Here is a 14973-nt window from a genome sequence, read left to right on the forward strand (position 1 = left end):
TAGCTTCCTCATATGCAGTTTGGCATTGGGAAGTACCAGAATACAAGATGCCATGAACCCCAAGGCTTGAAGGACTGTCCTTGCAGTCAGCCTGGACTGATGAGACAATTGATGGAAGTAAAGGGAAAGATTCTTTTGTTTGTCCGGGGTCAAAAAGGCCATCTGGGATGCTGTATTCAGTCTCACACCCAGAAAGCACATGTCTTGAGAGGGTACTAGACTGGACTTTATTTCGTTCACAGAATACCCCAGGCATCTTAGCACTGCTATCACGTTGCAAATGATGAAGAAGCTCGTCTCTTCCTTTGGCCAGAATCAGGCAATCGTCCAAATAAGGATAGATCTGTATTCCTTTTAGCCTGAAGAAAGCTATCACTGGAGCCAGAACCTTTGTGAACACTCTGGGCAGTAGATAAGCCAAAGGGCAATGCAGAGAACTGATAATGAGAAGTCCCAGCTCGAAAACGCAGATACTTCCTGCAACTTAGCCTGATAGGAACATGAAGGTAAGCTTCCTTGAGATCCAGAGTCACCATCCAGTGATCTTTGCCCAGCAGAGGTAAAAGCTGTTGTAACGTCAACATTTTGAACTTGGGAATGTCCAGATAAGTGTTGAGGATAGATAAATCCAAAATTGGTCTCCACGTGTTCCCCTTCTTTGGTACTAGGAACAGGCGAGAATAAAATCCTAGGCCTACTTCTGGCAGAGGGACCGGCTGTATGGCCCCTATTTGCAGCAGCAGAGAAATTTGTTTGTGAGCCTCTATTCTTTGCTGAGGAGGAACGTCTGGCATGCCTTTGAAAGGAGGCAAGGTATGGAAATAAAACCTGTAACCTTGGTGTATAATATCCAATACCCATCTGTCCTGGGTAATTAAACTCCAATTTTCTTTGAAAAGTGCCAACCTTCCTCCCAAAGGTGCTGCCAGACAAGAAGGCTCTGGCAGCTGAAAAGGTAGGTCATTGGGCCTGTTTACGAAAGGACTGGCCCCTGCCCTCACCCGAAGACTGTGCAGGTGAACTCCCTGCTCTAGGTCTGAAAGAGCCCTGAGCTCTACCCCTACCACGTCTAGATCTTCCCCTAGACTGTGAATCATAAGAAGGGTACGTCCACCCCTTAGCAGGCCAATTCCTACTAAACTTCGGAGGCTGAACTTGCAAAAAATCTTTAACAGTCTGCATAGACTTAGCCTTGTCTTCCATTTTCTTTAAAACTGCCTCCACAGGTGAACCAAACAATACATCAGACTGTAAAGGAGCATCTAAAATCCTTGTCTTAACATGGTCAGATAAATTCTGATCCCTAAGCCAGGCGTGCCTACGAAGAACTGACCCAGAGGCAGCCACCCTAGACGAGGCCTGTACAGCATCAAATCCACAATGTAAAGAATGCTTACCCACCTGTTCAGAAACATGTACCAAATCTTGTAATTCTTTACACTCAATGCCTTCCGCCAGAGCATCTACCTTAGACTTCAATTGAGAAAGAAGATAGTTTTGATATTTCAACATGTGAAACTGGCAATTCAAAGCCCTCATAGCTAAGGTGGAAGAAGTATAGACTTTCTTTCCCCATCTTTCCAAAGCTCTGGCCTCTTTATCTGGAGGAACCGGATTTTTTACCACAGAGGCCTTGACACCCTTAGGTCCCTGACTAACTGTTTCTGGGTCTGCCCTAGGACTCTTATACAGATATTTATGAGCTTCAGGCACCCTGTAATACCTGTCCGGTTTAACAGGAGCAGGAGGCAAAGAATCAGGATTAAGTGAAGCCTCTGCAAACACATCTTCCACAACATCCAAAACAGGAGGAATAGCCAAAGGCCTATGCTGGGGTAAAAGCAAAAATTCCCTAAGCCTTTTCCTGGAATCAGAGAAGTCCTGACCTTCCCACTTAAAATGTTCCCTCATAGAATGAAGAGTCTCTGAAAAAGAAAAATCCTCTGGAGGAGAAGCAGAAGGAGTAGAATCATCCACATCAGAATCAGAATAAGGAGAATACTCCTGCAAGTCTTCAGCCGAAGACTCTGAAACATCGAAACCTGCTCAAAACTCCCCAACTCTGGTTCCACCCTAGGCCTCTTATCAGGAGGGGGCAAAGAACCTCTAATCAAAGTAATTAAATCTTCTGCCATTTTGAGCATGTGCTTCTTGGGCACAGATCCTGAAGAACTAGGAGTGACACCAACAGAAGCTAAACCTGGCCTGCCTCTGGGAGAAGCCTTGGAAACAGAAGGAGAGGGCCTAACCACCCTAGGAAGGGAGGGGAGTACAGTAACCTGAGAAGCCCCTTCAGCCTGACCTGCCTCCTGAGAGGCCACATCCTGCAATAACAAAGTCTCCCCCTGGGACTCCAGAGAAGCCTCCGGTGGAACCACCGGTTCCACTGACACCTCCAAAGAACTGGTGTCCGGTACGGACGACTCTTCTTGCCTGGGTTTAGCTGCTTTGTCTTTGCGCTTCTTCGAAGAAGCGGCCGGAGCATCCGGCGGCATATTGTAATTGCACCGCTTCGAAGACGAACCTGGCACAATCAAACCTTCGCAATAGTGCGCTTATTAAACCTAGCACAAAAGCGACACCCAACAACGTCGTGCTCAGGCCCCAAACAAGGAATACACAAAGTATGATAATCTCTATGCGGTATCTGCTTCCCACAAGAAATACAGTTATTCACTTTTTCTGACATCCGGTAAACCACTGAGGCAAGAAAAAACTAAAATATTCCCCAACGGGGTACTTAGCCAACTTTGACTCAGTCTGAAACTCCGAATTCGAAAAATTTCAGAACGCCGAACGGCACTTGCAACGCTGCTTCTGCATCGGACCATGCGGCAAAAAAGACTGAGGATATGACGTCGGTCATGCGCATTTGTACCCTGACGTCCTGATGTCAGTCTTAAGCGCCTTGACCGACGTCAGCCTAATACTTTGATATTCGGGCCGACCGAGGACAGCGGACTACCCAAGTGTAAGGACTGCAGCAATGTGAGATGAAGAACATCAGAGTAATACATGTCTGTTAGTATCAGAAACTTTAAAAAGTCTGCTTTTCTTGGGGCCGAAGGAAGACAGGGCATCACAATTATTACAGGATGCATTAAAGACATCCTCCAAACCTGGCAAAATAAGAGGTATGGGGGTGGAATGAGGCATATCTACTTGTAATATTCATGACATTTCCTCAATTTATGGGGAACACTGACTTGTTCCCATAAAACCAACTCACTCATCTCGGCTATTGTCTGAGAAAAAGAAAATTCCTCCAAGGGGGGCTGTAAGGACGAAGTTTCCTCTGAATTGCAGGAAAAAAAGCCCTGTCTCTGTTTATATCAGAATCTTCTGACAAAAGTACCTCTATAATTTATTTGCTGACATTATTATCAGGTAAGAAATTCTGAGAACCAGTAATAACAGCCTGTAATAATTGCCTGGCAAAGGTAAAAGAAAATGTTTTCTATTAGATACCATGTCTTCAGATGAACAGTGTTTAGCCTTTGTTTTTCTTTACAGGAAAAACCATGAAAAAAGGCACTTTTGCCCTGTCAAGAGGTCTCTTTCCCTGGCTATCCCGAGAAACATCTCCCTGACCCAGTAAAGGTGGTTCTAACATGCCTGGTTCAGACACTAGAACAGACAATGAAAATGTTGCTGATCCCTCATTCAAGGTGGCTGAAAGAACTACACCTGAGGAAGCCAGATATGTAAGGAAGTGGTCTGAAGAATGATAAATGGCCAGTACAAATTCATTCACGATCAGCTGAGCCATTAACTGAGTCCACAGTGTCAACAAAGGCTCTTTGTTGTTTTTTTCTTTATAGGTACTGTGGGAGATGGGACAGTAGGAGAAGACAGTATCCCTGCTGTAACCAGGAAGGAAGTCTCAAAGCTAGTAAGTGTTGCTGGAATGAGCTAATCAGAAGACAAGTTGTGAACAAATGTTCACAAGCAGCACACTATCACTTAATTCAATTACACAGTCCCCTACCAAAGCAATACACAAACAGAATACTAAATTCCTGTCAGAAACCTGTTAAAACCAAATGAACACTGACAGAAAAAATGATACGTACATTGTCACAAAGTGTACACAAGCACTGACATACCCCGTAATGATCCCTGCCCATTCAAAACACTTCCAAACACTAAACTTTCTAAAACAATGTCAGTTTACACAATCAGCTTATTTTCACACAAAAAATGCCCCCCAAATTAATAAAGTGCTAAAAAAGCAGTCCATGACAGGAAACTTCAGATATTCAAAATATCGGGTATCTTAAAGGGGAAATACCTGTCTTCTTCTTCTTCTTTCGGCTGCTCCCGTTTGGAGTCGCCACAGCAGATCAACTGTCTCCATTTCTTCCTGTCCTCTGCATCTTGCTCTGTCACACCAACCACCTGCACGTCCTCTTTCAACACATCCATAAACCTTATCTTAGGTGTTCCTCTTTTCCTGTTACCTGGCAGCTTCATTCTTAGCATCTTTTTCCCAATATACTCTGCATCCCTCCTCAGCACATGTCCAAACCAACATAATCTTGCCTCTCTGGTTTTGTCTCCAAACCATCCAACCTGGGCTGACCCTCTAATATACTTATTCCTAATCCTGTCTATCCTCGCCACACCCAGTGCAAATCTTAACATCTTCAACTCTGTCACGTCAAGCTCTGACTCCTGTCTTTTTGTCAATGCCACTGTCTCCAACTCATATAACATAGCTGGTCTCACTACCCTCTTGTAGACCTTCCCTTACACTCTTACTGGTACTCGTCTGTCACAAATCACTCCTGACACTCTTCTCCACCCACTCCATCCTGCCCGTACTCTCTTCTTCACCTCTCTTCCACACTCACCATTACTCTGAACTGTTGATCCCAAGTACTTAAACTCATCCACCTTCGCCACCTCTACTCCCTGCATCCTCACCATTCCTCTATCCTCCCTCTCGTTCACACACATATAGTCTGTCTTAGTCCTGCTGACCTTCATTCCTCTTCTCTCTAGAGCATATCTCCACCTCTCCAGGGTCTCCTCCACCTGTTCCCTACTCTCACTACAGATCACAATGTCATCTGCAAACATCATAGTCCACGGGGACTCCTGTCTGATCTCGTCTGTCAACCTGTTCATCACCATTACAAATAAGAAAGGGATCAGAGCTGATCCTTGATTTAATCCCACCTAAACCTTAAACGCATCCGTCACTCCCACTGCAGACCTCACCGCTGTCACACTACCCTCGTACATATCCTGTACCACTCTTACATACTTCTCTGACACTCCGACTTTCTCATACAATACCACAACTCCTCTCTAGGCACCCTGTCATATGCTTTCTCTAAATCCACAAAGACACAATGCAACTCCTTCTGACCTTCTCTGTACTTCTCCATCAACACTCTCAGAGCAAACATCGCATCTGTAGTGCTCTTTCCTGGCATGAAACCATACTGCTGATCACTAATCATCACCTCCCTTCTTAACCTAGCTTCTACTACTCTTTCCCATAAGTTCATGCTGTGACTGATCAGTTTAATCCCTCTGTAGTTAGTACAGCTCTGCACAGCACCCTTATTCTTAAAAATTGGTACCAAAACACTTTCTCCATTCCTCAAGCATCCTCTCACTTTCCAAGATTTCATTGAACAATCTAGTTAAAAACTCCACTGCCATTTCACCTAAACACCTCCATGCTTCCACAGGTATGTCATCTGGACCAACAGCCTTTCCATTCTTTATCCTCTTCATAGCTATCCTTACTTCCTCCTTGCTAATCCATTGCACTTCATGATTCACTATCCGCACATCATCCAACCTTCTCTCCCTCTCATTCTCTTCATTCATCAATCCCTCAAAGTACTCTTTCCATCTACTCAACACACTCTCCTCGCTTGTGAGTATGATTCCCTCATTATCCTTTATCACTCTTACCTGCTGCACATCTTTACTAGCTCAGTCCCTCTGTCTAGCCAATCGGTACAGGTCCTTTTCTCCTTTCTTAGTGTCCAACCTTTTATACAACTCTTCATACGCCTTATCCTTAGCCTTCACCACCTCTCTGTTTGCCATGCACCTCATCTCCTTATACTCTTGTCGACTTTCTTCATCTCTTTGACAATCTCACTTTTTCTTCACCAAACTCTTTCTCTGTATACTCTCCTGTACTTCTTCATTCCACCACCAGGTCTCCTTGTCTTCCTTCCTCTTTCCAGATGTCACACCAAGCACCTTTCTAGCCATCTCTCTTACTAGCTCTGTTGTAGTTACCCAGCTATTCTGTAACTCTTCACTGCCACCCAGTGCCTGTCTTAACTCTTACCTGAACATCACCTCACAATTACCCTTTTTCAATTTCCACCATTTGATCTATGGTGCTGCCCTCACACTCATCCTCCTCTTCTTGAAAACCAATGACATCCTACAAACCACCATCCTATGCTGCCTAAACTACACTTTCCCCTGCCACCACTTTACAGTCTCCAATCTCCTTCAGACTGGCCCTTCTACATAAGATATAATCCACCTGTGGAGCCCAAATTAAAAAAATACAGTATTTTTTAAGGGCAATAAATTTGCATGGAAGGGCTTCCCACTAGGGACTTATCTGTCAGAGACAAATCAAAAAACTAGCTGCTACTCCTGTGAAGCCTCTCAACTGCTTCTTCATGAAGTGGCAAGAAGGTACCGAAGAAAGCTTCACTCTTACTGCTGATTTCCCTCTAGAGGGCTGACCAATCAGCAGTCAAGAGTGAAGGTGATGAAGGCAGCCAGTGGTTTTTAAAGCAGGCTGTTTGTTGTGTCCAGGGCAATACATAACCCATATGACCTAAAGGTTATCATAGCAGTGAGAATGAACATCTGATTTTACTACAGCAAAATAGACAGTATAGGATCACATCCAATCTAGATACAAGGGAAAAAATGATATACCTAAACATGTAAATGCCTAGGGCCAAATAATCCAAAAGGAATATGATAAAATAGATGCAAGCAGTGTGCGAGTGTGAGATGGGAAACAGATGCAGTCAAAGAATGCAGGCAAGAAGACAAATGGAAATCATCAACGTAATCAATAAGCAAAGTTAGGAATCAAACAGTACCCTACAAAGTTGTGAAATATGACTGCAGAGAACAGGCCACAAAAATGTTTTCTCACCTACACATTAAGAAAGGAAAGACCACAGCATTGTGTCAAAGCACACTTCAATCACACTGAAAAGAAAATCCAGAGATTCGAGATTCCAAGCCCAGGAGTATAACTGTCTTACTTCATGTCAGTCAAAATATCCAGAGAAAGTTTAAAAGTTGAGGAAAGGAGGAACAACAGGAGATAATTATCTGCCTCAAGTTCTTTTTTTGCAAAAATGCTCTACTCAGTTCAACAATTCTTCTGAAGGCGATAATACAAAAATATGACATCAGAAAATAAAAGATTAAATGATGCATTTTCTACTTTTGTATTTGCTAAATTGGTAAACCCACTACAAATAACTTTCAGGGATGACCCAGGGTCACTGTCTTTTTTTAAGTATTGTATCTCACTTTATTAACTACCACATGAACCACAACATGAGATGCCACTAGTACTGTATTGTACTTTCTCCCAGTCATTCCAATTATGTGGTCTTGTTTTACGTAATAAAAAAAATCATAACACACAGTTTTGCATCTGATAACATCACTGTAATTTTACTGACCCTCACTCTTAGTGATATCAACATAAGAGTAGCATGGATGGGGTGCATCCAAAGATTTTAACGAATGCACCATTCTGCATGGGCGGGGCCCTGTCCATTTAAGTCTATGCCTACATCTCCTACTATCCCTATGGTGATGTCACAGAGCGATATAGTTGAATTGTTTGTGTACCTTTAATAAGTTTACAAAATTTTTCATTAATAAATTGCCTCAATAATATTATTATGATGAGTGGAAATGCATCAAAGTTACAAAGTGCCATGATGTATACATACAAAGTAACAGAAGAGTAAATTATTTCACCAGAGACACAAACAGAAGTGGAGGGAATCAAACTCAGGATTACAGAATGAAGGTTGTTAACAGCTTGCAGGCTTAATCCTCTGAGCTAATTTTAAGTCATTTTTGATTATAAGAACCCCACTGGCACACACACATTATATGTGTGTGTGTGTGTGTGTGTGTGTGTGTGTGTGTGTGTGTGTGTGTGTGTGTGTGTGTGTGTGTGTTGGGGGGGAGGGTTAAATCACCATCATACTATTGTGCCACTTTAAAATGAGGCATGATCTCAGCAACATCACCACCTAATAAAAAAATAAACTATTGCTGGAAAATGAAATGTAGAGATTAGTAATACATTTTTACATGAAACAGCAACATAAACATAGTAATCTAGTCCAGGAATGCTGTTCTGTAAAAAGATGAATTATAACAGGTCTAGTCATGAACCTGGATCAACCAATCAACCACTTTTTATTATACATTCTTAATATGTAATACTTCCTCAATACTCCTTCATAATATGTAACCGTCTTCATCCTATATTTAATTCACTGCCTCCTACTCAATATCTAATTACAGCTTAGTCAATTTGAAAGTAACTAGACTCAAGCTTGACATTAGCTAATATTTTACTGCATTCTTGTTTTAACTGTCATGTTTTCATTGCCTGCCATATTACTATTCTGCATATAGTCATTTAGTATTCTATGTATGTACATTTATTATTTTCTGATTAACCTTCATATCATTACTAGTCTATGTGTGTATGCATGTACATTTATTACCTAAATCTTATCTAACTGCCTTGTACTCACTCTGTAAAGTACAGTTTTGTACCTACCATAAATGTAGATGTTCGAGTGTATACACTGCTGCAGTCATTACACTTGGGTTATCCTGCCGTCAGGTGGTTCCCCAGTCGGCCTGAGTTCCAAAGTCTTGGTCCGGCGTCGGTCGCTGTCACCTCCTCCCTGACGTCAGTGTGACAGGGGTATATAAGATGCAGCCGACACCATTTTCTTCAGTTTTTCTTGCCCCAGATGTCAGGTGCCCCCAAAAAGGTAGGCAATTCAAATTGCTAATAGAACATACATAAGGAAAGCAATCAACAACTTTCAGTTAACAGCAAATACTCCCCCATAGGTAGTAAAGGGTAGAAGACATAGGTACGTACCAACAAGTAAGAGGGGAAGGAGGGAGGGTAACCTGGACTGCAGCAGTGTAAACACTCGAACATCTACATTTATGGTAGGTACAAAACTGTACTATGTTCATCGTGTTACACTGCTGCAGTCATTACACTTGAGTAGAATCCCAAAGCTGAGGTAGGGTGGCTGGTTCTATAAGGCATAAGGGGTGGCTATAAGGCCCTGCAGCACTGCAGTGGTGAAGCCAGCTCTGGATTTAGAGTATACCGGCAGATGGTAATGCTTGGTGAAGGTATGTACAGAACTCCAAGTTGCTGCTTCCAAAATATCCTTGGTAGGTACTCCTCTGAGGTAGGCAGTTGAAGTGGCTGTTGCCCTGGTGGAGTGAGATCTAATGCTGTTAGGTACAGGTTTCCCATGGTGTGTATAGCAGAAATGTATACAGTGTCCTATCCATTTTGAAATAGTTTGCTTTGAAATGGCTTTTCCCTGTGCTCCTGCAGCATATGATACCAATAATTGCTCAGATTTTCTGAAAGCTTTGGTTTTGTCCAAGTAGAAGCGTAACTGCCTGTGTATGTCCAAAGAATGCAGTAGTCTCTCCCCTTTATTCTGTGGATTTGGATAAAAAGTTGGCAAGTGAATGGTTTGGTTTAGAGCCACACTTGATACCACCTTTGGCATAAACGTAGGGTTAGTTCTTAAAGACACCCTGTCTTGGTGGAAAATGATGAAAGGTTCCACTGCCATTAGTGCCTGTAATTCTGAAACTGTTCGAGCTGATGTTATTGCCAGGAGCAGAGCAGTTTTCCAAGAGATATATTTTAAATCTGTTGTGTTAGCTGGCTCAAGAGGTAAAGTTAATTTTTCCAACACGAAGTTGAGGTCCCAAGTTGGAGTAGGTGCTCTACAGGATGGTCTTATGTTTTTAGCCCCTCTGAGGTACTGCTTTAGCAAAGGATTAGAGAAAATTGGTGGATCTGTGTTGTAATGAGCAGAGATGGCAGAGGCGTGGATCTTGATGGATGAAAAGGAGAGGCCTTTGTCCAGCATCTCAGTTAGATATTGTAGTATCTGAGGAATATTTGGGACAAGAGGGTCAAGGCTGTGAGCCTGGTTTCAGGCACAGAATCTCTTCCATTTATCCGTATAGGCTTTCCTGGTACTAGGCCTTCTGGCCTCCAGAATGACATCCATAACAGCTTTGGAGAGAGGCATTGCTTGCTTGACTAAGGAATCTTCCATGCAGCCAGGTTTAAAGTCTTTAGCTGACTGTGAAGTATCTGATTGTTGTGCTGAGTCAGCAGATGTGGGATTTGAGGCAAAATCCAGGGTGGTGCTTGTGCTAAGTTCTTTAAGATTGGGTACCAGTGCTGGCGTGGCCAGTCTGGTGCTATCAGAATCATCTTTGGCTTTTCTTGCCTGGCTTTTATGAGTAGCTTTGGAAGGAGAGGTAGTGGTGGGAAAGCGTATACTTGTAGGTTTTTCCAGCTGAATGAGAGGGCATCCACTTTCCATGCTTGTGGATGGGAAGTCCTTGTGCAGAATTTCTGTAGCTGGCAGTTCATTGGGGATGCAAACAGATCTATGTCCGGGCTCCACCATTTCTGTGTTATCATTCTGAATGTCTGTGGATTCAATTCCCATTTGTGGGGATCCATGATGTTTCTGCTTAAGTCGTCTGCCAGTGTGTTTTTCTCTCCTGGCAGGAATTGTGCTTGCAGATGAACTTGATAGTTTAGAGCTGTGTTCCACAAGGTCATGGCTTGTCTGCAGAGGGGGTAAGAGTGAGTGCCCCCTTGCTTATGTGCCACATAACTGTGGTATTGTCTGTCTTTAGTAGCAGTTGTCCTGGATGCAGCAGGTCCTTGAAGGCTATAAGGGCATTTTGTACAGCTAGCATCTCTTTTTGATTGATGTGTAGATGCCTTTGTTCTGCGGGCCACTTGCCCTGAATACATTTTCCTGCCATGTGTGCTCCCCAGGCGTAATCTGATGCATCTGTTGTCAGTGTTTGCCTGGCTGTGGGTTGAGTAAAGGGCTGTCCCTTGTTGAGGTGACAAGCTTAAGCCCACCATCGAAACTCCTGTTGAAGGCAAGGAATTAGTGGTATAACTGTTTCCAAACTTTGACAGTGTTGAGACCAGACACTCTTTAGGTACCATTGTAGTTTCCTCATATGCAGTCTGGCATATGGAATTAGTAGTATGCAAGATGTCATGTAACCCAAGGCCTGCAGAATTTTAATTGCAGGGAGTGGGGTTTTTGTTGCCATCAATTGAAAATATTGAGTCAGTTGTCCTTGCTTGTCTGGTGTGAGATAAGCCATCTGGGCCGTTGTATTCAAGCTGGCACCCAGGAATATTATCTCTTGTGAGGGCACTAGTTTTGATTTCTTTTTGTTTACTGTGTACCCTAGGCAACTTAATAACTTTTTTACTAACACCAGATGCTACAGAAGAATGTCCTTGCTCTCTGCTTGAATCAGGCAGTCGTCCAGGTACGGATAAATTTGAATTCCTTTCTGACTGCAAAATGCAATTACTGGTGCAAGGCACTTTGTGAAGACCCTGGGCGCAGTAGATAAGCCAAAGGGCAGTGCAGAGAATTGATAGCGCATTGAACCAGCTATGAATCTGAGGTATCTTCTGCAGTTTTGTCTGATAGGGACATGCAGGTATGCCTCCTTGAGGTTCAAAGTTATGAGCCCAACTTTCTTGCCCAGCATGGGAAGAAGCTGCTGTAGTGTCAACATTTTGAATTTCGGAACATCCAGGTAAGTGTTTAAAGAAGAAAGTTCCAGAATGGGCTTCCAGGCTTTGTCCTTTCTGGGAACCAGAAAGAGTCTTGAGTAAAATCCTTGTCCTTGCTCCTGTGGTGGTACCTTTTGAATAGCTCTCATGTCCATGAGTGCTGTAATTTGTTTTTGAGCCTCTGCCCATTGATTTGGTGGCAGATTTGGCATTTCTTTTAACATTGGCAGAGTGTGAAAGTGGAACCTGTAACCCTGAGATACAATGTTGAGAACCCATTTGTCTTTGGTGATCATATGCCAATTGTGATAGAAAAATGCCAGTTTTCCTCCCAAGGGGGCTGCCAAGAGAGAGCTGTTTGGCAGCTGTAGTGGGAAGTCATTGGGGCTGTTTTTTATATGGTTGGGGCCTGTCTTCCCCTTCTTTCTGGTCTGATGCACCCCACTGTCGAGGCCTGTAAGGACCTTGTGGTTGACCTCTACCTCTTGGACGTCTGTATCTGCCCCTTTGAGGTCTGTCTGTAACTGGAAAGGACCAATTCTTTGTTGGCCAATTTCTGCTAAATTGAGGAGGCTGAACCTGTAAGAAATCCTTCACCGTTTGCATAGATTTTGCCTTATCCTCCATTTTCTTTAATACCTCTTCTGCCTTAACTCCAAATAACAAATCCTGCTGCAAAGGTGCATCCAATAGTTTTGCTTTAACATGATCTGGTAACATATGTTCTTTTAACCAAGCATGTCTTCTAATGACAGAACCTGTAACTGCTGCTCTACACGAGGCCTCTAAAGAATCAAAATCACATTGCAAAGTATGTATTCCCACTTGTTCAGCTGCATGCAATAAATCCTGCATTTCCTTAAAATTAGGAGGATCTGAATCTGGAAGCATTTTTTGTTTCAACTGAAACATCAAAAATTGCTGATATTTTAGCATGTGAAACTGGCAATTTAAGGCCCTCATTGCTAAAGTTGCAGATGTATATACTTTCTTCCCCCATCTGTCTAATGCTCTGGAATCTCGGTCAGAGGGGACTGGATTCTTTGCTGATGAGGCCTTAACCCCTTTGGGTCCCTGAGAAATAGTTTCAGGGTCAGCAACAGGGCTTTTATAAAGAAATTTGTGTGAGTCAGGTACTCTGTAGTATCTGTCAGGCTTAACTGGGGCTGGAGGCAAAGAATCAGGATTTAAGCTGGATTCGGTATACACATCATCCACAATATCTAACACTGGTGGAATAGCAAGGGGTCTGTATTGAGGTAATAAAAGGAAGTCTCTGAGCCTTTTCTTGGATTCTGAGTAACCCTGGCCTTCCCAATGGAAGTGCTCCCTCACGGTATGTAAGGTTTCCCCAAAGGAGTAGTCCTCAGGCGGAGAGGCTGATGGAATTGATTCCTCAGCATCAGAGTCCTCATAAGGGGGTAAAGAATATCCTAGGTCTGAGGAAAAATGAGTCATAGTCTGCATCCTGTCTAGGCCTTTCATCAGGAGGGGAATGGGTCCCCCTGATCAGAGTGATTAGGTCTTCGGCATGGAGGCCTGTCCTGGAGAATGCTGTATTTGTTTCTTTGTTTTTAAAGGAGGTTTAGCCTTAGCAGAAGGTTTAATGCTTAACTGAGTAGGTCTGAAAACACCCTCTGAAGCTGCAGGTTGTTCAGCTACTCCAGATCCCTCTGAAGGGTTAATTTCGGTAGGCTGAAAATCTTGGACATCCGAAGGCCCAGCCATCTCCACGTGGGAGTCAGAGGTGGCCTGTGGTTCTACAGAAGCGGTCACCAGGGGCTGCGAAGGTGCCTTGCTGAAAACCGGAGAACCGGCGACTGGCCTAGAAGAGGCTTTGTCGTCAGTTTTGGGCCTCGGATGCCTATCCTTGTCTTTGCGCTTTTTATGTATTCTGGTCGTTGGAAGTTCCGACGGCATGGTGTAATTGAATTTTCTGCCAAAATAATGCTGGGCAAAATCAAACCGATGTTTAATAGTGCACTTGTTAAACCTAGCACAAAACCGACAACCAGTGACGTTGTGGTCTGGGCCTAGGCATGGAATACAATAAGAATGGAAATCCTTATGAGGTATATGCTTCCCACAAGAAATACAGTTATTAACTTTTACTGACATCCGTCTGAGGCAAGAAAAAGTTTCCCCAATGGGGTACTTAGCTTTGTAGAAGACTTGGGTTCTGGATTCAGAATGAAAATCTCGGGAGTCGGCCGACCGGCACTTGCAAACTACTTTTGCTTCGGGCACTGCGCGGCAAGAAAGACTGGAGAAAATGGCGTTGGCTGCATCTTATATACCCCTGTTGCACTGACATCAGGGAGTAGGTGACAGCAACCGACGCCGGACCAAGACTTTGGAACTCAGGCCGACTGGGGAACCGCCTGATGGCAGGATAACCCAAGTGTAATGACTGCAGCAGTGTAACACGATGAACATCATGGAGGATTTTTCCCTGGGTCTCCATTGAAAAATGGAACTTGAGCCCAGTCAGACTTTCCTGGCAAAAAACAATAAATAAATCATTATGTAGACCAAATTCAAGTTTTGGAAAACGGCAAGATGGTATTATGTAGCATACCCATTTCTCAATATCAGGTTATTAGAAAGCCATGACAGTAAGCAATATTCCTCTTAAAAAAGATCACAAATGGATGCAACAAATTGGTTAGTTGTAAAAAGAATAAAAGTACCTGTCTGGGTAAGCTCTCCCATCTCACAAACAGTATGACTTGGGTAATGAGGAAGGCTTTTAAGAGTGCTGTCCATGTGGCTTCCATCTGCTTTTGACATGTGATGTATAAATGATCCCAGCTGTTGGTGAGATGGCTCCCTAAAAAGAAGAAGTCCAGAGAGAAAGAAGGACAATGACTACCTTCCAGACTGCAATGACAAACACTAACAGCATATATAAAATAAATTCTAAAGTCCAAGAGTATAATTTTCGTGTACAAAACAGCTTTGCCCACACAGAGCTAGTAAAGACTAAAACATTGCACTGCAGTACTTTAAAATGTCTTTCTGTAGAGGAGCAGATCCGCATTTCATGACCTGTAAACAGCTGTAGAGGCCTCATACATGAAGTACAATTGAGC

At 43.2% G+C, this 14973-nt stretch overlaps 1 protein-coding gene across 1 annotated transcript in view; it reads right to left on the minus strand.

Moving 5' to 3' along the window:
* PXYLP1 (2-phosphoxylose phosphatase 1) overlaps positions 1-14973 on the minus strand; it is a 910146-nt gene that overhangs the window by 184107 nt on the left and 711066 nt on the right. The window contains exon 5 of the mRNA XM_044070169.1: positions 14572-14711. Coding sequence (XP_043926104.1) covers positions 14572-14711 — 140 coding nt within the window. The remainder of the gene's footprint in view (positions 1-14571; positions 14712-14973) is intronic.

Source organism: Protopterus annectens, chromosome 4.part1 (genome assembly GCF_019279795.1).
Source record: "Protopterus annectens isolate FY-2018-M chromosome 4.part1, PAN1.0, whole genome shotgun sequence".
Classification (NCBI taxonomy): Eukaryota; Metazoa; Chordata; order Ceratodontiformes; family Protopteridae; genus Protopterus; species Protopterus annectens.